Source organism: Pogona vitticeps, chromosome 9 (genome assembly GCF_051106095.1).
Source record: "Pogona vitticeps strain Pit_001003342236 chromosome 9, PviZW2.1, whole genome shotgun sequence".
Classification (NCBI taxonomy): domain Eukaryota; kingdom Metazoa; phylum Chordata; class Lepidosauria; order Squamata; family Agamidae; genus Pogona; species Pogona vitticeps.
The window spans coordinates 292,063-313,923 of NC_135791.1; the positions used below are offsets into that span (position 1 = coordinate 292,063).

Genomic DNA, 21,861 nt, shown 5'->3' on the forward strand with positions numbered 1-21,861 from the left:
GGTCTCTTCTCCTGAGTATCTTTAACTCAGCCAGGCTGAGATCTCTGCAACCCAGACATACATCCTTAGATTGTCATTAGGTAAAACTCAGAGAGCCAGGCCAGAGCCCAGCCTTCAAGTCCCCTTCCCAAAGACTCGTGGCGGTGCTCTGCGCAAGTCACTTGGCCACTTCTGTCCTGTCGTCAGTTGCGGAACCATCAGGTGTGGCTGCAACCGTCTGCTGCCCTGGCATGGCATCCTTGGCTCCAGCAGAGGCACCGGCAGTTCCTTGTGAATCATCTGTGGCTGCTTGCAGGGTCAGAGATCAGGATGGTCGTGTCTGAGCAGAACTTGCATGACGGCGGGCAGGCAGGCAGGCTTTTGCTTGAAGTCTCTTGGGGAAAGGTCTCGCAGGGGACCCTTTTGGCCTTGCACTGTTTTGGCCCCAGCTGGAAGTGTGGAGGTCTAGCCTGAACATGGAGCTTTTCATCCAGGGCAGAACGGCAGTGGTGTCTGTGGCAGCCCAGGGAGACCGTGGCAAAGCTGTCTCTGCCTCCCTCCCACTGGGTGGTGTTCTGTTTTGTTTGTGTTTCTGCATGGCTCCCTTGATTCCTGGAGGCCCTCGGGAGTGGAGTGGAGTGGAGAGGAGACAGCAGGCAATAAAGAATCTAATCTGGGCAGAGAGGTGGTAATAGTGAGGTCTCGCTGCAACCTGAGTACTAGTGGGTGGCAGAATGGGTGTGTGAGCATGCAAGGAAAAAACCTTCCCCTGCAGAGGGCAGAGCCGCCTGGCCTGGTGGCCCGCCTGCCCACCCCTCCTCCTGTTGTCGTCTGCCTCACCTTTTCCTTCCTAAAGGGAGGTTTGGCCTCTCCCCAGCCCTGGTCTTTCCCTTCTAAGAAACATTGACGGCAGCCAGGTTTGCTGGCAGGGGAGGAAGAGAAGGCCACTACGAAGGCAGCCCTCTCCCCCCCCCCATTTCCTTTTGGTTGCTGCAGTGGTGCCTCTCTCTTAAAAGCTTTCTGCAAGGCATTGGCTCTATCTTTCCCCCAGAAAGGGTGCTTCTGCAAGAGATGCCAAGGTGCCAGTTTTGGAGCCGCTGAAACTCGGAGAGGAAGAAAACCCCTTCTGTACTTTCCATAGGTGAACCTGTTGCCGGCTTTAACAATGACCAACCAACAGGTAACGCCCCTTTGGCCTCCTCTCCTCTCCTGTCTTGGCTGCTTCTGCTGCTTCTCTGCCTGAGCCTTCTGGCCAAGGCTTTTGATAAACCGAGGGAGCCCCTCGGTGCGTGCAAAGCCAGCAGGCCTGGCAGGAAGGGGGCTGTTTTCAGGGGCTGCTGCCTCGCCTTTTCTCAGCAGTCAAACCCAGTTCTAGCTCTGGGGCTGCCTCCTTCGGAGGTGTGAGTGGCTGTTGGCTTTTGCTCCCTTTGAGAAAGCCACTGGACGTGCTTTCAGGGACAGAGAGGCTAAAGGCCAGGGTTTGTGCCCACCTGCCTTCCTCGCCAGGGGCCCAAATGGGGAGCGTGTTTGTTGCCCAGAGCGTCCAGGGGTGGCACAGCTTCTCCTTGCCCCCATCCCAGCTCTCCCTGCTGCCTGGTGCCATCGTCTCTGCCTGGGCGGGGAGCAGGGCTCCCCAGGGGCACCCCCTCTGCCGGTGGCGAAGACAGAAGCTGCTCAGAGAGGCGCCCAAGCTTTCCTGTGGTGAGGAGCAGCAAGGAAGGTAAGGGATCATCATGGAGGAGGGGGCGGAGGGAGAGCCCTTTGGGGAAGGGGCCCTGGGAGCTGGAGGAGTGGGGTAGCGCGTCCGTGGAAAGGCTGGAAACTGGGCTTTGTGGAAGGAAGCCCGTCTGTGGCTGAAGCCTCTCACGGCAGGAGGGGACCCAGAACAACCAGGGCTTGGAGGAGAAGAGCCGCGCGCGAGAGGGTCTCCTGCTGCCGTTGTGACGCTGGAGTCGCCAGCCAGCAGCCTCTTGGGCCGTGTGGGGCTTGGGTGGAGCAGAACTGGCACAGGTAGGGGTGGCAGGTGGGGTGGAAAAGAGGGCTGTGGCCTCTGCCGTGGCCTTTGGTTTGTCCCGACTCTTCCCTTTGCGTTCCGACAGGCCACCATTGTGGCTGTGAGGAAGAGGGACAGTCTTGGGAGGTTGGTTTGGAAAAAGTCGAGAGCCTGTTTCGGCCGATGGGACACGAGATACGCAGACAGAGACACGCGAGTCCAAAGGGCTGGCTGGCTGGAAGGAGAATCCATTCCAAACAGCAGAGCCCACACAGCTGAGCCAAAGAGGTGTCTTGTGGGGGGGGGGCGCCCACGGGGGGGGGAATGTATGTTGACAGGTTAGAGGGGGTAGAACAGGAGGAGCGTTCTTCTTCTCAACGCTGCCTGTGCATGGCTTTGCCCTTTTCCCTCAGAGGCTCAGCCAAACAGAAGGTTGCTGGGCCAACAGGCGGTGTCATTAGCAGGCAGCCTGGGGACTCCGGGGCCTGTCATTTCCCCTTCTCCATGGCAGCTACCAGCTATCCTTGGGGATCTCCAGCGAGATCCTAGAACCGGGTCTGCAGCCTTCCTGGGCCCTGAGCGCCTACAGGAGCACTCTTCTCGGGCCGGCTGCTTCCCTCGCCCACAGATTTCTGAGAGAGCGGTGACACTCATGATCCTCACCGGTAAGGCTGTGGAGGCTCAGGGCAGCTGAAACACCGAGCGGGCAGCTCTGTCACTGAACCGGAAGGGAAGGCAGCAGCCCTGGTCTCCCTATTGAGACTGACGCCTGTCCAGCCTTCAAGAAGCCTTCCAAAAATGGGTGCTCATCAACCCAGCTCTCTGAATTTCAGGACGCTCCTTCCAGGCTGCGAGGGGGCTTTGCACCCAAATGGCCAGTACGTTGGTCATCCCCGGCAGGCAGCCTTGCCCTCCGGAGACAGTCAGGCCCTTTCCACCGTTGTCAGCTGCTCTTGTCCGGACAACTGGCCTTTGATACGGTGTGATCCTCAGGCAAAGTGCTGTCCGCCGCCACCACCACCCCTGCACCCGTGCCCACACCCAGAGCACTTCAGGCGCTTCCCTCTCTGCTGGTGCTCATTCGCTCCTGTGCCACTGCTATGAATAGCAATAGTGTTTCCACAGCGCTGTTTGTGGGGCTTTGCAGAGCAGAAGATAAAGAGGAGAAGTGAAGCAGATAAAGAACCCTATCACTGGCCACCAGCCCGGCCTCCTCCTATGTGGCTTTGATGGAGGGGCAAGTCAGCCCAGGCTGCCGCCAGCAGGGGGGTGGGTGGGGGGTGGGCAGAATCCTAACCCTGCAGAATGAACTCCCAGCAGGAACCCATCCCTCGCCCCATCTCCCTTCTCCCCTCTCCACCCTGCTACATGGAACTAAGCTGCTGCAGCATTTGGAAAGTTACTTTTAGAAAATCATCCTCTTTGCCATGCTCGAAAAATAACTCTTTGCAATGCTAAGGAACAATTTGTCACATCACTTTTTGCTGAGATGCTTACTTTTCCATTACATGTTGTCACTTAAAAAAAAACTTAAATGGAGCAGAACATATTTTAAAAAGAACACTTGAAAATATCTAATAACAGTTGCTTGTTATACCAGTGCAATAAAAATGTGATTGCATGCATTGCCATCCCCTTGGAAAGCCATCCTTACTCACTAACCCCCTAAAGTAACGAGTTGCAGGTAACGCTGTTGCTGTTCATTCATTGCTGCCCAGCTATGGGCTCCAGGGACCACTGCTTCCCCTTCCCACCTTTTCCAGCCGTGGGGTGGCTCTAGTTCCCACTCTGGGGAGGCTAGCCCCACTGCTGTGCTGCCTACAGGGGGTGAAGTTTCAATAGTGGTGGTGGAGGGGGGCGGCAGCTGGAGAGCCTCCAGCCTTTGCCTCCTCCCTGTTTGGCTCTCCCCTGGTCCCCAGGGCAGGCGATCTGGATTCTTAGCTGCCACATGGGTGTGTTGCAAGAGATGGAGAGAGAAGCATGCTTGCAAAGCGCCGTCCACTTGCTCCCTCCTGGTGGTCCAGCACAATTCCAGCCCGGACGCTGGGCCAGGCCCCTCCTCATTGCTGCCTCTCTGGTCCAGGGGTTGTCATCTTTGCCTCCTGTTCTCCATGGTGGGGAGAGAGGAGTAGCCTGCATTCTTCCCTCCACAGGGTCCCAGAGCAGAAAGCCCCCTTGGCTCAACATGGCCGGTCCCAGTTCCCAGCTCTTCCTAGCCCAAGGTAAGAGAGCCAGTTCTTGTGCTTGGAGGGTAGCTTCTCGAAACGGCTGCAGGCCGTGAGCAGCTGTGGAAGGCCATACTGCGTTTCAGGGCATGCCAGGAAGCACTTGGGCAGAAAGAACTACAGCTTTGCCCCCACCCCCACCCCCACCCCCGGATTCCACTCCCCCCCCCCCAGAAAGATCTGTCTAAGGCACAGGGCCCTGCTCCAGAGAAGCAAGGCCTGCCATGGCCTCCCAATAGCCCTGGCCATAGCTTCTGCAGAGACGGGAAGCAAGGCGACTCCTGGGTCATGGCCCCAACCCCTGGAGATCCAGCAGGCAGGGATGCGACCCTCTGGACTTTACGGCTTGGAGAGAGCCACCTCCTTTCCTCTTGCAAAGGCAGGACGGGGCCCACAGCCTGCTCCCTCCTCGGCCCCATCCCAGGCGAATCCTCTTTGTCTCTGCCTAGGTTTCCTCTTGCTCTCGGCTGTTCTGCATTTTAGCTGCTGCCCCCCTGGTGCCCTGGCAGGTGAGGAGGGTGAGAGGGAGGGAGAAGGAAAGGACAGGCTGGGGGGGGGGACACCCAGGTCCCAGCAGGGAGGCCGCTTTCCCTGCAGGACTCCATCAAGGGTGCCTTCCGTTCTGCACTGGCCAGCTGGGGGACGGTTAGCCTGTGCAGGCACCACCACCACACCCCCGCCCTGGGACTGCACGGCCCCTGCTCAGCCATCCCGCCTCCCCTTGTCTTTCAGAGCCGGCCTCCATCTCGGCAGCTCCCCTTTCCTCCAACAGCTCCATGAATGGAACCAGCACGGAGCCTGTAAGACCATTGCACCACCAAGCAACATGCGCACAGCCCCCCCCCCCAGGGTAGCCGAGGGAGTCTTGTGGTGGTGGAGGTGGTGGGGACACTCATGGACCTGGCACACCATGAAAACCTGCCATTCTTGTGCCCAATGGCCAGGGAGCCCCCACTGAGGAGAGAGCAGGGCCACGGCAAGGGCCACTGGAACGGGGGGGGGGGGGGGAAGGCTTGAGATAAATCAGGACGCCTGGCCAGCCGCACCTTCAGCACCTTCTCTTGCTGCAGCTCACTTGCCAAAGCTTCCAGTGTTCAGGGGAGAGATGCTACCAGTTGGAAACCCTTGGAAACCGCACCGAGACCTGCCACAACGCAACACTCTGTGAGGTGGGGGCCCTAGTGCTCCCTTGGGGAGGGGAGGCAGGGGGTGTGAGGGACCCTCAGTGGATCCCTGGGCTCTAGCCTGGAGCCATGGGTGGGCCCTCATTACAGCTCCCTTCCCCTATATTTGCTGGGGCTGAGGCCTGACCCTCCTCGTGCCTCTCTGGCTCGGGCAGCTTTTCCGCCTGAACAGCACCAGCTACACGGCCCAGTGCAGCCAGGAGTGTGGGGGCGCCAATGCCACGGAGATGTGTGGGCGCAATGGGGATGGCTCTGACCTGAGCCCCTGCACCCTGGAATGCTGCAGCACCCCCAACTGCCTGCGCCTCAATGCCACCGCCTATGGTAAGCCAGCCCCACCCCACCCAATGCCCCACCGGGGGGGGTAGGGGGCAGTCTGGATGCATATTGGGGGTGTGGGTGCTGACTGACCCCCTCCCTCCCTCCCTCCCTCCCTCAGTGGTTCCTCTTGGCTGTGCCTGGCTGCTCAGTCCCTGGACCACCGAATGCCACCCCCGCCCCCGAATCTCCGTCTAGCCCTCAGAGGTATGCACCCACCTCTTCTCTGGTCTGTTCCAGGTGATCTACCAACCACCACCACCCCAGCTACCACCACCACCACCACCACCATCACCACGACCACCACCCCAGCGCCCCCCAGAAATGTAGGTACCACTTCCTGTTCTGGCTGGATGACTTCTTTCCTTTCCGGGGGGGGGAGAACATGGGACCTTTTGCAGCCAGCTGTTCATCACCTCTGGGGGAGGAAACGCCCCCCCCGGACACAGCCACGCCCAGCCTCCCCACTCCAGACCCCACCCCACCCCCACCCGAGGATGATGTTTCCTTCTGTGCCTCCTCAGGGGAAGGTGTGCACCAGCTTCACCTGCCATGGAGAAGGGTGCTACCGGGGTCAGAAGGCAGCCGCCGGCTGCACCGCCGGCTTTGACTTCTGCGAGGTACCATTTCTGAGCTTCCTTCCCATCCTGGTCTGGGGATTTTCCGGATGGCCTTTGGGTTTCCCACTCCTCCACGGGACAGGCCCTCCAACGAACCTGTGGGCAGTTGAGAACCAGAAAAGTCAAAAGGGCCTCCCTCCCTCCCCAGCCCAGCCCAGCCCAGCCCACCCTCTCCACCTGTTGGGCCACGGCCTGCTTCTTTTTCTTTTCAGATGAAGAAAACAGGCCCTCACTTTGTGGCTGGCTGCAGCAGAAGGTGCCAGAAGGCCGGCCCGGCCTGCACCCCCAAATCCGCGGTTCCTTGCTACCAGGAGTGCTGTCCAGCGACACCCAAGACCAGCTGCCTGAAGCTGGATGGCCGAGTACACTTCAATGGGGCTGGGGGGGCCCTGGCCTCCAGCCCCCGGCTCCTGTGGCTGGCTCTCCTGGGCCTGGCCGGCATGGCCCTCCCCTTTCTGGCCAGGCCCAACTGAGCAGGACCTGGGGCCCCTGGGGCATTGGGTGGCCCTCAGGGTGGCAGAACACCCTCCCTCCCTCCCTTTCGCCTTGCGCTCCTTTGTGGAGAAGCAAAAGGTATTTGTGGGAGGGGAATGTCCAAATCCTTGCGCCTCCCCGCTTCCTGGCTCTGCTCCTAGTGGCTCTCATGGTTCTCTCCTGACTCCTAAACCGACCCCCCCTCCCTCCTTGCCCTGGCTGCCCGTGGGGCCTGTGCACCCCAAGGGAGGCCCGAAGGCCAGGGCGCCGCCCTCGCCAGGTCAAGACCTCCAAGGAAAACAACCTCTCCTGTGAGTGCTGGATCCCTAGCATGGGGCAGCGGGGGGAGGGGCAGAGGGTTCTGTTCTCCAGGCTGTGGTGGTGGTGGGGGCTTTGGCCTGCTTTGCCCATCTGTGCCAGGAAGGGGCGGGGGGGGGAGAGGTTTCGGTTTTGGGACCTGGATCAATAGCTGGAGCCCAGCTCCCTTCAGGCAGAAGCAGAGCTCCTCTGAGAGGTGCTGCCTCACCCCCCTCCCCATTATTTTAGCCCCTAGTGAAGCCTCAGCAGGGGAGGAACTGGCCGTGAAGGTCTGCCCTTGGGCTGGACTGCCCCCCCCCCCGCTTTCCTGGACCCGCAGGAGCCCCCGTAGTCGCCGCCTCCCCCGCTACCTGTGCAGGCTGTCCTCGTGCGGGAAACGTCCCTCTTCAAGAAAAAAGGACTAATAAAAGACATTTGACAGAATGGCTAGTATCTGGGCGTTTGTTTTCCTTTTTTAATCCGAATGTCCCCGTCCCCCAGTTCCGCCCGGGCGTGGGAGCCTCTTTGCAGGGGCGTTTGGCCTGGAGGGGGGCGGGCGGGCGGGCGGCCGCGCGAGCCCACCTAGCGAAGCCCCTCGACGGCGGCCAGGGCGAAGCGGGAGGGGCCGGGCTGGAGGGCGGGGGGGGGAGGGCGCAGGCGGAGGGGCACCGGAGGCTCCGGGAAGGGTCGGGGGCGCCCGAGGAGCGCCGCGCGCGAGCCCCGTCCCGGCCGGCTCCTTCGGGGAATTGGGTCCCAGCGCTGCTTCCAGCCCGAGGGCAGCCGCCAGCACCCACCCGAAGGGCCGGCTCCCTGCGCCGCCCAGCAGCCTCCGCCGGAGGAGTCCTGAGGCCCCCGGGCGCCGGCCTCGGGTCCGGCGGCCGTCTCCCTTCTCTCGGGACCCCTGGGCAGTGCCGGAGCGCCGGACGCAGGGCGCTGGCCCGGCTCGGCCCGGCCGGGCTGCTGAGCACTCGCGGGCCGCCTGCGGGCGGGTCTTCCGGGGCGGGCAGCCCCGGCAACCGTTCTCCCGCCGCCTCTCCCTTCCTCCGGCGGGGGCGGGATGGAAAGAGCCGCCAAGGCCGGCGATGCCTGGCCCGTCCCTCCCCCTCTCCAGCTCTCCGCCGCCCGCCCGCCCGCCCCGGCCTGCCCCGCAGAGCCCCGCCGGCCGTGCCTGCTCCGCCCCGGGCGACGACGGCAGCGGCCGGACACAGCGCCGCTCGCGCCCCGCTGAGCTGAAGCGCCAGCGCCGGAGGTCCGATGGACCAGTCGGTAGCCATCCAGGAGACTCTCTCCGCCGGCGAAACGTGCCTGGCCGTATCCTTTGGGACCTGCCGGGAGGAGAGGACGGGACGGGACGGGGGGGGGGCAGGGCAGGGCAGCCCCTTGTCGGTGGCCGCGCGCGCGGCTCCTTGACCGCCAGCTGCAGGCCGTGCAGGGAGTCCTCCTGGCCGGCGAGAGCGGCGCGGAGAGCCGGATGCTGGGCCTGGTGGAGAGCGCCGGCGGGACCGCCGTGTAAGTGCGCGCCGGGCCGCGCCGGGCAGCGGCCCAGTCCGCAGGGCCGACCTTGCGGGGCGGCAGCCGGCGGGGGCCCGGAGGGTCCCTCGGGTTCGGGGCCTCCGGAGGGCCGGCCGACTGGGCGGGGGCGGGGAGGGAGCGAGGCCGGCGGCCGGGCCGCCCCGAACAAGAGCGAGGCGGTCCTCTGGGTGCCTTCCCTGCAGGGTCGCGGTGTACACCCACCGGCGCATGGCCATCGCCGCCGAGGACGTGTCCCTGGAAAGGGTCCTGCCCCTGCGAGGAGCGGGCTTCGCCCTGGAAGAAGGTGCGTCGCCGGCGGGAGGAGGCTGCTCTCGGATCTGCCGCAGCCCCGCCTTGCCAGCCCTTCTCGGGCCGCAGGATTCACGAACCCCCCCCCCACCCCCAGCTTGGGGCTTCCTTCTTGGGGCCTTTTCCTCCGGGCCAGAGGAAAGCCTCTCATCCCTCGCTTCTCTTTCCTCTCCGACAGTCGTCCTGGATGGCGACCCGCCCGTTCTCGGTAAGCCTTCTCCGCCTGCAGCCGTGGCAAAGCTTCCTTCTCGGATACGTTCGCCCACCCTTGGCAAGCAGGGTGGGAGCCTGGCCGAGGAAGCCCCCGTGCCTGCGCAGTCCAGTGTGGTGGTGACAGGGTGATAACATGGACTGGGAGACCTGGGTTCAAAACCTCAGCTGACCACGGACACCGGCACAAAATCCACTCCTTCAATATCTCGTTTACCTTGAAAGCCCTATTAGGCCCCCCAGAAATCCTAGGTGACTTGATGCCATGTGAGACCCAGGTTGTGCCTAGTGTTGCTCGGGTGTGTCCGAGTTCGTGGCCTATTTTGTGGCCGTGGGCTTCAGCTGGATTTCTCTCCAGTCTGGATGACCCAACGGAGGCTAACGCCAGGCTCCTCCGTCCCTGCGCAGGCTCGGACATCACCGTCCAGATAACCACACGGGACGCCCGCTTGCTGGTGCGGCTGCCATTCGGCTCACAGACTCAGACATTCCTGAAGGAGGTCAGGAAACGCTGCTGCCCAGGTAAGGCGCCTTTGGAACGGCAGTGGTCGCAGCCACGGGGGCTGGAGGGGTCCCTGGGAAGCCATTGGGCGGCACGACCTGCACCCATTGATGCCCACGGTGTGTTGCTCGTTGAAGGGGCCGAGACCACACTTAGGCAGATACGGGGCATGGGAGAGTGAAGTGTTTTGGGTCAGAGGCTGGCAGCTCTTGCCTTCAGACGTCTTTTATTTTTAAACTATCTATCTAGCGGTAATATGGGATGTGGTTTCCTTTGGAAAGTGGTTTTCTGAGCTCATGGTTGATCCCCTTGCCTCTTGGCTCTCCCTCCTGGAAGATGGTCTTGCAGGCAAAGCGGGCCAGGAAGGGAGGAGGCCGCTAACCGCCTTCTTCCCTCTGGTGCTCCCCACGTGCCAGGCAGGAAGCCAGGCGCGCGCACACACACACACACACACACACACACACACACACACACACACACACACACACACACACACACACACACACACACACACACACACACACACACACACACACACACACACACACACACACACAGAGCCCAGCAGGCCACGTGGCCAGGACGGCCTCTCCTGGCCTCTCTGCTGGGTCTCCGTAAGGACAGAGGCCCCTGCGGGGAGAGTTCAGACCCAGGGAGGTTAATTCTGACCTAGTTCCTCCTCCTGCTGTAAGGGAGACTCACCAGTGAGAGTTTTTCTTGAGGCCAAGTGGCAGCCTGGCTTTGTCCTTGCTGGCTTCACAGAGGATTCATACTCTTTTTGGAGATGATTGTTTTTCACATTTCTGTAAACGTACAACATTTAAAAGGGCAATAACCATAGTTTTCTTGCTTGTTGCTGTTGTTATGTGCCGTCAAGCCACCTCAACTTATGAATCTCCTAAATGTCCTGTTCTCAACTGGCCAGCTCTTGTAAACTCAAGCCTGTGGTTTCTTTAGGCAGTCATTCCATCTTGTATTTGGTCTTCCTCTTTTCCTGCTGCTTTTCCCCTTTCCCAGCACGATTGTCTTTTCCAGAGAATCCTACCTTCTCATGACATGCCCAAAGTAGGAGAACCTCAGCTTTAACATTTTTTTTACTCCAGGCTTGATTACATGAAATTAAGTGATAAACTTGGGATTCAAGTAAAATGTATTTATAAACAGATTGTGAGATTTCTTAGATGCAGTTTCCCTTTGGAGGTATATCAAATCACTAATCACATCAATTTCTTCCTTGTCAATGTCAAAGCTCTGTATTTCCTTTGTTGTCATGGTTTTGATCTTCTTAATGTTCAACTACAGTCCTACTTTGGCATGTTCTTCTTTCACTTTCCCTAACGGTCATTCCAATTCATTTCTGCTTTTTGCCAGTATGATGTTGTCATCTGCACAACTTAAATTATTGATGTTTCTTCCACCAGTTTTCACTTGTCTTCCTTCTGAGTCTAGTCTGGCTTTTGGAATGCTATGTTCTGCCTACAGATGGAACAGATAAGGGGATAAAATACACTCCCCCCCTTTTTTTTTTGGACACCTCTACCTCTAGGAAACCGTCTGTCTCTCCATATTCTGTCCTGAGTGTGGCATTCAAGAGAAACCACCTGGCAGATCTCCTTTGATTTGTAGTCCTGCATCGAGCAGGGGGTTTGGACTCAGAAGGCCTTAAAGGCCCCTTCCAACGCCACTATTCTATGATTCCAACTACAGGTTATGTGCTGGGGCACAGTCATTTCTTTCAGAACTGTCCAGAGTTTCTCAGGACCTTTCACAGTCAAAGGCTTTTCTGTGGTCTATGAAACATAGACTGATCCTTTCAGATTCGTGGTCCCGCGGCAGTAGCCAGCGGATATTGCAAATGCAATATGGTCTCTAGTGTCTCTTCCTTGCGCACTTGCTGCGTGCCTCGGCTTGGCTCTGCACAGGGGAGACGTGGTAGATCGGTGCAGAGGCAACTGGAAACAAAGCAGTTCCGCTCTTGGTCCCCCCTCCTCGGAGGCCTCCGCTGGGCTTGGCAACCGGTCGCAAAGGCGGGAAGCTCGCCAACTGGGTGCCGTTTGCGCCTCCCTGTGCCGGTCTCGCCGCCCTGCCGCGGCAACAGGATGCGGGCGTGGTCCTCGAAGGCGGGTCTTTTGGGAGACGGTCTCCTTCCCCGGGGAGGCGACGCCCTTCCACCGATTGGGCTGCCTGAGCTGGGGCGGGCTGAACATTCCCCCGGCTCCTGGAGCGAGCAGCCTCCGGGAGCCAGTGCCTTTCGGCCCCCTCCAAACGTTGCCACGGGCGCACCGGGACCAAGCGGGTAGCTCCGAGCGCGAACCGGCTGCGAACTTTCCTCCTGCAAGCGCGGCGGAGGGAGGCGGGGCGCCAGGCGTCCACCTTCCACTGATTGGCCGAGCCCATCGGTGGGCGTGGCTGGTGGGCCGAGTTCAGTCTGCTTGGAGCGGGAGATGCGCGCTGACCGGCCGGTCCGCGCAGGTAAACGGGAGGGCGCGGCCTCACTGGGGACTAGCCTCCTGCTGCGCTCGACTGGCGGCTTTCTCCGATCCAGCCGTGTCCTGGCGGGCGCCCTCCTCTTCCTTCCTTCCTTTTCTCCGCAGGAGCGCAGGCAGCCCCGGAGGGTCTGCGCCAGGGGAAAAGCGGCGGAGGACGCGGGGCGGGGGGCGCGCTGCTTAGAACGGCCAGCCGAGCCGAGCCGAGCCTCCTGCCTCCCGTCGCGTAGTTGCTTCGCTGGCGGGGAGGCGGCGGGCCGGTTCCCGGCCCCGAGGCATCTGTGGGGCTGCGGGGCGCTGGACTTTCTCTTCGGGACCCCGCGTCTTCCGGCGTGCCTGGTCGTGAGTGCGAGTCCCGCGCCGGCAGTTAACTCTCCCTGGCTGCTCGCCCTCCTCCCGGCGCCGGCTCCAGGAAGCGCTGGATGTTGCGGACTTAATCTGCGCTTCGGTTTCCAGTGGCTGAAGCTCTGCTGGGCCGCGGGGCGGGAGCGGAGGTGGGGCTGCTGGTCGTTTACATCGGCTCTGCGCTCAAGCGCTTTGCCAAGCGGGGAGAGCGAGCGAGCGAGCCAGACCGGAGGAGAGCGAGAGAGCGCGGAGGTCGCCTTAGGGGCCTGGCAGCGGTCCTCGACCCTTTTGGCGGGCCCTTTGCCGCGCGGAGGGGGTCTCCCCTCCAGCTGCCGGCCCGGGAGGCTTCCTGCTCTTTCCCTCGCGGATTCTCCCTGCTTTGGCTCCATTCTCCTGACCCCGCGGCCCGGCCTGGCCAAGGAGGACCGCGGAGGGAGGGCGGGCGGACGGCGTGGGCAGGTCTGTCCGCACCCCCACCCCCAGGAATGGAGCAGCCCGCGATAAGGAGTCCTTGGCGGCCCGCCTGCAAGGAGGCGAGGACGGGCAGAGAGGCCAGCCACTTGCCAGGTGGGAGAAGACACAGGCAGGCAGGCAGGCAGGCAGGCAGGCTTTGATGGATGGGCCTCCTTCCTTTCCCTTCCAGGAGCTGCTGGGCCTGAAGGCGCCACGCCAGCCGTGAAGGAGGGCGGCGGCCCCCGAGGTGCCGAGGGGGCTGCTCCCGGGCCCCCCAGGTAGGAAACAGGGAGAGCAGGGAGGAGGGAAGCGTGCCCTGAAGCACCTGTAAGAAGAAGAGCTCCTTTCCCTGCCTTGCCTTTTCGGAAGGTGTGTGTGTATGTGTGTGTGTGTGGGGGGGGGCCCTCAGAACCCGGGTTGGCTTTGGCTTCTGAACCGAACCATCCCGGTGTGGACTCTTTGGAGTGTTCCTGTCATCTCCAAAAAGCCATCTTTCTCAGCCTGGTCTGTGCTCAGAAGGTTGGGTCCTCTTTCACACAGAGAGTTTGGGGTCTGTGGCTTCTCTTAAAGGCCTCCTTTCGGAGACCTGCCTCCATGGGGTGCTGACGGTGAGCCCCCCCCCCCACTGGCTGCAGCAGTGGCTTGGCTGCATGCCTTGAGCCCCTCCTTGCAAGTGGGAGCTGGGCTAGGGTGGGGTGAGGTGTGGAGGCGAGGTGGGATGGGGGGGCTGGTGGCTGTGCCCTGAGCATAACGGGCTGGGAAGCAGCTGCTACTGTGCCAGCCCCCACCCCAGCCACTGCAGTTTTCAGGATGCAGTCGGGGCTGTTGCCCCATTGGGGGGGGGGAGGCTGCCTGCCAGATGTCCCCTTGGAAATAACACAGCCCCATCTCATCTCCCCCATGCGCCCCCCCCATGCTACCCCTTCTGGTTTCCAGTAAGTCCAGGCGTGATATGACTAGCGAGATGGTGCGGGCCTCGAGCGTGCTAGTGCTGGATGAGCCGCAGAGCCTCTCCGTGCAAGCGTTTGGGCTGAGAGACACCCTCATCAGGTCCCGGCTGGTGGAGCAGGAGGAGTCGTACACCCACCTCCAGGGCTTCAAGTAACTTGTGCTCCTGGGCAAGGGGGCTGCTGGCGGCCAGAGGGCACTCTCTCTCTCTCTCTCTCTCTCTCTCTCTCTCTCTCTCTCGCCTGCCCGCTTGTTTTGGGGTGGAGGAAAAGAGGGTCAAGATGGACTTCTCAGCCTGGCCTGCCTGTTTTGGGGCCTCACAAGTGTTCTCCTCTCAGGTTTTTTGCTGGAACGTACAACGTGAACGGCCAGTCGCCCAGAGAGAGCCTCCAGCCTTGGCTGAGCCCAGACTCTGGCCCTCCAGATGTTTTCTGTGTGGGGTATGTGGAAAACCTTTTCTTGACACACACACACACACACACACCTGTATTACTTTCTGTGACTGTTCCCCTTTGCCTGTGGACATATTGGGGATTTGCAGACAAAGGCTGTGGGGCAGCGGGGGCGGGGGGGGGGAAATATCAGCTCAGAGGAGCAAGGGGCTCATTCCTCTGGCTTTCTGGGCTGAGTCTGTCCCCTGCTACATCGTGGCACCAGGAGGGGAGGATGCAGGGTGTCCCATGGCTGTTGGGTGGGGGGGGCGGGGGGGGCTCTTGCTAAGATCACCTTCCTGTTTCTTGGGTGCAGCTTCCAGGAGCTAGACTTGAGCAAAGAGGCCTTTTTCTTCAACGACACGCCCAGAGAAGAGGAGTGGTTTAGAGCCGTGACAGAGAGCCTGCCCCCGGGGGTCAAGTATGCCAAGGTGGGTGGGGGCCAAGCTCTGCCCAGGTGTGTGTGGGGCTCTTGTCCCCAAGCAACCAGGCCACTCTGCCAGCATGGGGCCCCACAGGAAGCTGACGGGGCCCCTTTTCTGCCCCCAAAACAGATAAAACTCGTTCGGCTGGTGGGGATCTTGTTGCTGCTCTACGTGAGGACGGAACTGGCAGCGAGCATTTCTGAGGTGGAGGCAGGGACCGTGGGGACGGGGATCATGGGCAGGATGGTGAGTGTCCCAGCAGGGTCCCCGATGGTGACTCTGGGCCACCCGGTGGCTCAAGAGCCACAGGCAGCTCTGAGCTTCCCACGGGAGGGGAGATTGGTGGGCTGGTGGGCGGGGAGTCAGTGCGTTGGTGGCCATCGGGCAGGTTTCCTTGCCGGAGCTCTGAGCCTGGGCTGCAAAAGGGCTGCAGAGAGTGATGGAGCCCTCCCTCCCTTTTCCTCCTTCTCCCTTTCTCTCTCTCTCTCCCCCCCCCCGGTGATGTGGGCCTTCTCTTGCCTTCCCCACCCCTTCCTGACCTTCAGGGCAACAAGGGCGGGGTGGCCATCAGCTTCAGGCTCCACAACACCTCTGTGTGCGTGGTGAATGCCCACCTGGCCGCCCACCCGGGGGAGACCGAGCGGCGAAACCAGGACTTCCATGACATCTGTGCTCGCATGCAGTTTGGCCCTCCAGACCCAGGCTTCCCGCCCCTTGCCATCCGCCAACATGAGTGAGTGGGCGAGAGGGGTTGGCCCTGCTGGGCTCGGTGGGGAGGCGCGCACTGGGGCCCAGGAGCCTCTGGGGCTGGATGGGAGGGAGGGGTCCAGATGTGGCTCTTTCCCTCTTCTTGTGCGGTGACTCCACACTGTCTCACTTCCCCAATTTCTGCTGTGTGCAGACTGGATGCCACTGAGCCAATCTGCGCAAAGATGATGCCTGGGAGGGGAGGAAGCTGATGCTATCTTTTTTCCTGGAGGCCCTTCTTCGGGGTCCCCATGCCTCTCCTTCTCTGCTTCTCCTTTTGAAGCTCATAGGCAGAGAGGCTGAGGGGAGCTGGGCTGAGGGGCCTTTAAAACAGTCCAGAAATGCCTGGTTTCATTTTCTGCTGTTGCTGCTTAACCCCCTTCCCTTTGCTGCTCTTTTCCCAAGGAAAACACTTCCCCAATCATTTGTTCCCCCCCCCCATCGCTGCTGGGGAGGCCAGATGTCCCCTCTCCCCCACCCCCATAGGCAAGGCAAGGCAGGAGCAGAGGGAGGACGTCATTTCGAGCGATCCTCCCTCCGGGTTCTCCCTGCCTGCTGCCTGTGCTTCCCTTTGGTGCATGGAGGCGTGTGGGTGGGTGGTTGGGCCATGGGGTGGGGGAGGCACCATGAGCCTGGCCTTCTCTCTGGGCTGGCCCTTGGGGGGTGAGGGATGTCCTCATGAAGCCCTGCTGGGCCAGAGGGGGATGGGCGGTGGGGAGTCCTCTGGCCAGCCGTCCTTCCTCTGCCCCCACTCCTGCAGTGTCATCTTGTGGCTGGGGGACCTGAACTACAGGTTGGACGAGGCAGATCCTGAGCGGGTGAAGAGGCTGGTGGAGGCAGGCGATTTCCATGCTCTGCAGCAGTATGACCAGGTACCTGTGCCGTGGCCGGATCCTTGTGCCTCCTTGTGGGGGAGGGCGGAGGTCACCACCACTTGCGGGTGGCCCGTTCCCATTGCTGCCACCGCATCCCCCCCCCCGAAGTTGGATATGATGGTTGCCTCATGGCATCCTCCATTGTAGGGGTGAAGAACGAGGGCCTTTTAGCTGTGGCACCAATTAAAAATTCATCGCAGTTTTAATTCTTCAAGCTTTGGAAAAGTGGGTTAATACAATATTCTAATAACCCTGAACTATGGCGAATCAAATGTAATTACTGTACCAGCATTTTGCCTAAAACAGGAGAGAGAGAGAGAGAGAGAGAGAGAGAGAGAGAGAGAGAGAGATTCTGAGGGGCCTTCTGGCTGGCACAGGTGGGGCTTCTGTCAAGGCGCCTCACGGCCTCTTTGTTCCTTTATGTTCCAAGCTAAAGACTCAGATGGAGGCCAGAATAGTGTTTGATGGCTTCACAGAGGGAGACATTTCCTTCCAGCCCACTTATAAATATGACCCGGGCTCTGATGACTGGGACACCAGGTAGGCCCATGCTCCGTGGGGTTGGCTGGCTGGCTCGGGGGCTGGGGGGCAGCATCAGCCATACCCCCTTCTTTTCCAGGGAAAATAGCAAAGCACCAGAATGTCTAGAGGGCTTGTGAGGCACTTTAGCATCTGTGCAAGACATGCAAAACACACACAAACACAAAAACGTGTTTGCTGGGAAACAGTTCCAAACTCTCTAAAGAGGTTGGAGACACAGCCCCAAACACATGAGTTGACAATGCATGCCGTGAGGAAGATAGCAAGTGGGTGTGTTGCTGGGGGTAGGGGTGTGTGGGGAATGGCCGTAGGCTGGGCCACCCCAAGGCTGAGCAAAGAGAGCCTCAGAGGAGGACGATTCCTGCCTGTAGAAGGCTAGTCCCTCAGGGAGAAGGGTTGGCCGGAACCTTCCTTCCTGGCCTGGTGGTATCACATGACATCTGGAGTGTTCAGTCCTGGCAGCCCCTGACTGTGGCTTCAGGCCACTCCAGACTGACTCCCTTCCCCCCCCACCCCCCACCCCCCCGGTCAGGGCTGATGTTCCTCTTGGCCTTCCTTGCAGTGAGAAGTGCCGTGCTCCTGCCTGGTGTGACAGGATCCTGTTTAAAGGGGAAACGGTGTCTTTGCTGAGCTACCGGAGCCACATGGCTATGAGGACCAGTGACCACAAGCCAGTCAGCGCTGTGTTCGACATTGGGGTAGGCATTCACCTGTTGCTGGGCTAAAACGAGGCATGGGAGCCGCCCCCCTCCCCCCGTGGGCTCCTTCCCTCCTACTGCCCTCTTTCTTCACCTCTCCCGAGTGCTGTGCCCCAGGGAGGAGCAGGATCCAGAGTTGCCCCTCCACCCATACCTCCTACTTCCAAACTGCAGGTTCCTTTTTCTGTAGATTAATCCTGTGCACATTCTCCGAGCCGTGTTCCTCAATGTCAGTCATGTTTCTTGGCTGCACAGGAGAACGGCCGTGGCTTTTGGGGGCAACATGAGTGGCTGGTGTGAAATTTGTCTATTGGACATCCTGACTTAATTTTGTTCTTAATATTAAGAATGTTTCTATATTATCCCTCATCCAGTAGGATCCTGAAGGGTGGAGAACAATCAAAAAGTTCAAAAAGTGTGCAATAAAACCACATCATCAACCACAAAATGGAGCAAAACATTGAAATTGTGTCATAGGCAATAGCATTTATCAAATTAAAACGCCTGGGAAAAGGCAAAGGTCACCTTCCACTGTCACCCGAAAGGCCCCCTCCTTTGTGGGGTAGGCACTAGTTCACTCTGACCCCGGGGTGGGCTTGTCTCTCCCCTCCTCTGCAGCCTGGTTGGCGATGCCATTGAGGATTGAGGCAGCTGCCTGGCAGTAAAAGCCCCCTTGATGATGATGGTGCCGCCACCTGTCCCTTCCAGGTGAAGGTGGTGGATGAGGGTCTCTATCGAAAAGCCTTTGAGGACATTGTGCGCTCCCTGGATAAGATGGAGAACGCCAGCATCCCGTCCGTCACCCTCTCCAAGAGGGAGGTAAGGGCCGACCCACCTGAAGCTTCCTTCCTTTCAAGGAGGGGCACGGTGGCAGCCACTGCCTAGCCTCGTATAGGCAGGGCTGGGGGTGATCCATACCACGATTGGCAGGCCACAGAGCCAGTGACTGGCCTGCAGGGGTGCCCTTCTTCTCGGCCAGCCAGAGTGCTAGGCAGGGGCTGGAGGGGAACCAAGACAGAGGGAGACCGATGCTCCTCTCTTCCCACTTTCCTTTCTGGGCACAGTTCCTTTTCAAGGATGTGAAGTACATGCAGCTTCGGACAGAGTCCTTCACTGTCCAGAACGGGCCGGTGCCTTGCCAGTTTGAGTTCATCAGCAAGCCCGACGAAGATGCCTACTGCAAGCCGTGGCTGAGAGCGAACCCCAGCAAGGGCTTCCTGCTGCCAGGTGACTCCACGTGAGCACATGCACAAGCGCACCGCTTGTTCCAGCATGTCACCTGCAGAGGAGAGGGGGCTAAGATGCTCCTACTGTTTCTATGTTTATGTAGACAGGCAGTATAGAAAATCAACCTATCAATGAATCAGTTGATCAATCAATCCAATAAAGAGTTTGCCGGCAGCAGGGGAACAAAGCGTGTGGATTTCCCACCCCTGTTCAAAACCCACGAGGCTGTTGCAACCCATTTGCCTTTTTTCCTCTGGGCCCTCCTGGAGGAGTCGCACGAGGGCCCTGCCGCCTCACCTGTCCTCCCTGTGAGGCCGCCCATGCCATCCCGCCGGGTTTTGCTGCAATATGCCTGTCTTTTCTCTCTGAAGAGACCAAGGTGACGGTCGAACTGGAGCTGTTTGTGAATAAATCCACCGCCCCCAGCCTGATCTCCGGAGAGGACAAGCTGGAGGATATCCTGGTGCTTCATCTCGACCAGGGGAAAGATTACTTCCTCTCCGTGTCGGGGAACTACCTGCCCAGCTGCTTTGGGTGCCCCATCCAGGCCCTGATCCACATGCGGGAGCCCATCCGGGAAATGCCGCCAGAAGCCATCAGGAACCTGGTGAGTGCATGTGGCTCACGTAGGCGAGAGCCCTCGAAGCTGAGTTTGCTGTGGGTGAGCCTGCTCTCCCTCCTCAGATCCGGAGGCCCTTGCCGCTTGGAGACTGCAGTGCCCTCTGGGAAGAAAAGCCCCTCGACATCCCCAAGGAACTGTGGATGATGGTGGACCACCTCTACCGCAACGCTTGCCAGCAGGTGAGGAACCTCCTTTCTGTGAGCTTCGCTTATGCTCAATGTGGCGAAGAGGCTCCCGTTTTCAGTAGCATGGATGCTTGGGTGTTTTAGAGGCTTGTAGGGCACCTGCCGGGGCAAAGGCTCCAAGCAGAACCTAAAACCACAAAACAGCCATAGAGGGAAGGAGACCTTTGCTCTGAAACCAGAGGGGACTCGCGCCGGAGGACTGTTTCCTGGGTGGGGGCAAAACTCACCTCCTGCTGAGGCTGCCCGGGTCTTTGTCGCGCAGGCTGTTGTTCCACAGGGCTGCCTGCTCCACACTTTGGGGCTTTGTGGGCCAGGCAGCCTGGCTGCGCTGGACAAAGTGTGCAGCCCGGCCATGCTTCTGGCTGGGAGGACAGGGGATGAGCTTCCTGCCGACCCTGCACTGTGGGAACAGCTCTGCTGTGCTCTCTTTCTCTTGACTTTTGCGGTCATGGCCATCGACGGATAGGAAGACTTGTTTCAGCAGCCGGGCTTGAGGGCCGAGTTTGAACAGATCCGCGACTGCCTGGACACGGGGATGATGGACACCCTTGGTATCCTTTGAGGAGCGATGTGGGTCTCCATACCGTTCAGACAGGCGGATCCATTGCTTGTTACACGGCGAGGCCAGCGAATTAACTTTGCGTGGGGTGTTCAAAGTGCCCCTGTGAATTATGGCTGCAGCAGAGCCCGGGGCAGCCTGCTTCCCCTCCTGCCTTCTCTGAGAAGCAGGTCCGTCAGAGCTGTCTTTATAGAGAGGTCTGCTCTCAGAGGATGAGGACAGAAGCATCGTGGGCGCCTTCGGAGCCGGAGAGGAAGGTGACGCTCTTGCCGCAGCCCTCGTCGTTACAGAAGTTCTTCAGTCTCATGTAAGGAGCCAGGCCATCACCCCAAAGGCCATCTGAAGCAGCTTGGACCCTATTCTAGACGGCCTTTGCAAAGCAGCCCTCCTTCCCTGTCCTTCTCCCCCAAAGATAGCCTGCCGGCTAGACAGCTGACAGCCAAGCAGTGGTTTTGGATTGTCCCAACAGGGAGGGGTTCCTCTGGGGTCAGCTCTGAGAAGCTGCTTTCCACTCTCTGTGGTTCCAATACACGGAGGCCTTTCCTGCCATCCATCTGCCCCTGCATGGGCTGGTGCCAGCTGCCCCTGCCGGCTGCAGCCTTTCCTTGACCTTTGGTGGCCAGTTGGTTGCAATCATTCTGTGGCTGAAGCCCTTCTCCTGTTCCTGGAGAGCCTTCCTGAGCCTGTTGTCTGCTACAGCCTTTACGAGAGCAGCCTGGAGTCTGCAGACAGCTACCTGCTGAGCAGCCGGGTAAGGCAGCGCCAGGGTTGAGGGGTGCCCCCCTGGGGAGGGGCCAGCTGCCCTGCCACGGGGGTGGGGGGGTGGGGTGTTGCTGCCTGGCGGCCATGTGCACCAGAGCCTCCCTCCTCGTCCGCAGGTTGTTTCCGTGCTCCCCAAATGCCACAAGAATGTCTTCAGCTACCTGATGGCCTTCCTGCGAGAACTGCTGCAGCACTCCAGCAAGAACCGCCTGGATGTGCATATTCTTGGTAGGTGAGCCCAGTGCCCACTTCAGAGGGTGGTTCTCTCCTAGTCTGAGGATAAGCCAAGGAAGGGCACAGGGATCAGGCGGTGGGCCTCCACCTCTGTGTGGTGACTGGGCCACCATGAAGGCTCATCCTGCAGGGAACTGGGCTGAGCCAGCATCCGCTCTTTGGCCCGTTTAGCAAACGGAGGCCACCAGGCCCAAAATCCACCCACTGGAGCGGTGAGTCTGGAGAAGGGTGGCCACCACTTTCCCTCCCTGGCTGCCCCTTTTCCTATGGGTGGGTGGGGGGCACTAACTGTTTTTTTTTTTCACCTTTTCCCCCTGAACAGCGAGCCTCTTTGGGGGCCTCCTGCTGCACCCCCCTCCTGGTCTGCCCAAGTCAGGCCTCGCCGAGAAGCGTAAGGCTCAGCGGTTCATCCGACACTTTCTTCTTCAGGAAGGGAGCACCCTGTGAAGGTGGCCTATTTGTCATTTTAGAGCCAGTTCTTGTGTAAGCACATTTTTGTATATTCAGAACCTTTCAGTCTATGAAAGCATTTTTAGGTGAAGAGAAGCACAGACATTTTAATTCTGTAACACGGGTCAGATGCAAAGCATAATAGCAGCATTACAGCCTTTTAAATCTTACAGTGCATTTTTCATATTAAATGTATACACTGTATCCCTCGATCCTCCAATGTCTTACTTTTGGATAATGTTGATTCTTAT

General features: G+C 59.8%; 3 protein-coding genes across 6 annotated transcripts; 2 read left to right on the plus strand and 1 right to left on the minus strand.

The window, feature by feature from the left end:
* Positions 1-58: 58 nt before the first annotated feature.
* Positions 59-7,543, plus strand: LOC140701949 (uncharacterized). Its single transcript, XM_072979517.2, has 9 exons — positions 59-1,159; positions 4,126-4,194; positions 4,647-4,706; positions 4,930-4,997; positions 5,268-5,366; positions 5,537-5,705; positions 5,940-6,025; positions 6,224-6,319; positions 6,532-7,543. Exons 2-9 carry the CDS (start codon positions 4,158-4,160, stop codon positions 6,790-6,792), a joined length of 876 nt encoding a protein of 291 aa, XP_072835618.2. The 5' UTR covers positions 59-1,159; positions 4,126-4,157; the 3' UTR covers positions 6,793-7,543.
* Positions 6,281-13,057, minus strand: LOC144584236 (uncharacterized). Its single transcript, XM_078379915.1, has 2 exons — positions 10,326-13,057; positions 6,281-6,415 (listed from the first exon to the last, which is right to left on the minus strand). The coding sequence occupies exon 1, from the start codon at positions 12,841-12,843 to the stop codon at positions 11,437-11,439; it is 1,407 nt and encodes a 468-aa protein (XP_078236041.1). The 5' UTR covers positions 12,844-13,057; the 3' UTR covers positions 6,281-6,415; positions 10,326-11,436.
* On the plus strand, positions 8,261-21,814 carry INPP5B (inositol polyphosphate-5-phosphatase B). 4 transcript variants are annotated; one of them, XR_013538363.1, is made up of 22 exons: positions 8,261-8,401; positions 8,514-8,599; positions 8,806-8,906; positions 9,090-9,119; positions 9,530-9,643; positions 13,098-13,185; positions 13,844-14,008; positions 14,194-14,295; positions 14,603-14,717; positions 14,841-14,957; positions 15,257-15,444; positions 16,219-16,330; positions 16,764-16,873; positions 17,436-17,571; positions 18,280-18,390; positions 18,636-18,798; positions 19,170-19,405; positions 19,483-19,599; positions 20,072-20,155; positions 20,783-20,915; positions 21,043-21,154; positions 21,483-21,814. XR_013538363.1 is itself a non-coding variant. In XM_072979510.2 (22 exons), the coding sequence occupies exons 1-22, from the start codon at positions 8,345-8,347 to the stop codon at positions 21,605-21,607; spliced, it is 2,598 nt and encodes an 865-aa protein (XP_072835611.2). In that variant the 5' UTR covers positions 8,261-8,344; the 3' UTR covers positions 21,608-21,814. The 4 variants fall into 4 exon arrangements, 3 of the variants coding, with proteins under 3 accessions (XP_072835611.2, XP_072835612.2, XP_078236040.1); XM_072979510.2 differs by having other exon boundaries at positions 20,072-20,156; positions 20,788-20,915; XM_072979511.2 differs by lacking the exons at positions 20,783-20,915; positions 21,043-21,154; positions 21,483-21,814 and having other exon boundaries at positions 20,018-20,124.
* The last annotated feature ends 47 nt before the right edge of the window (positions 21,815-21,861 follow it).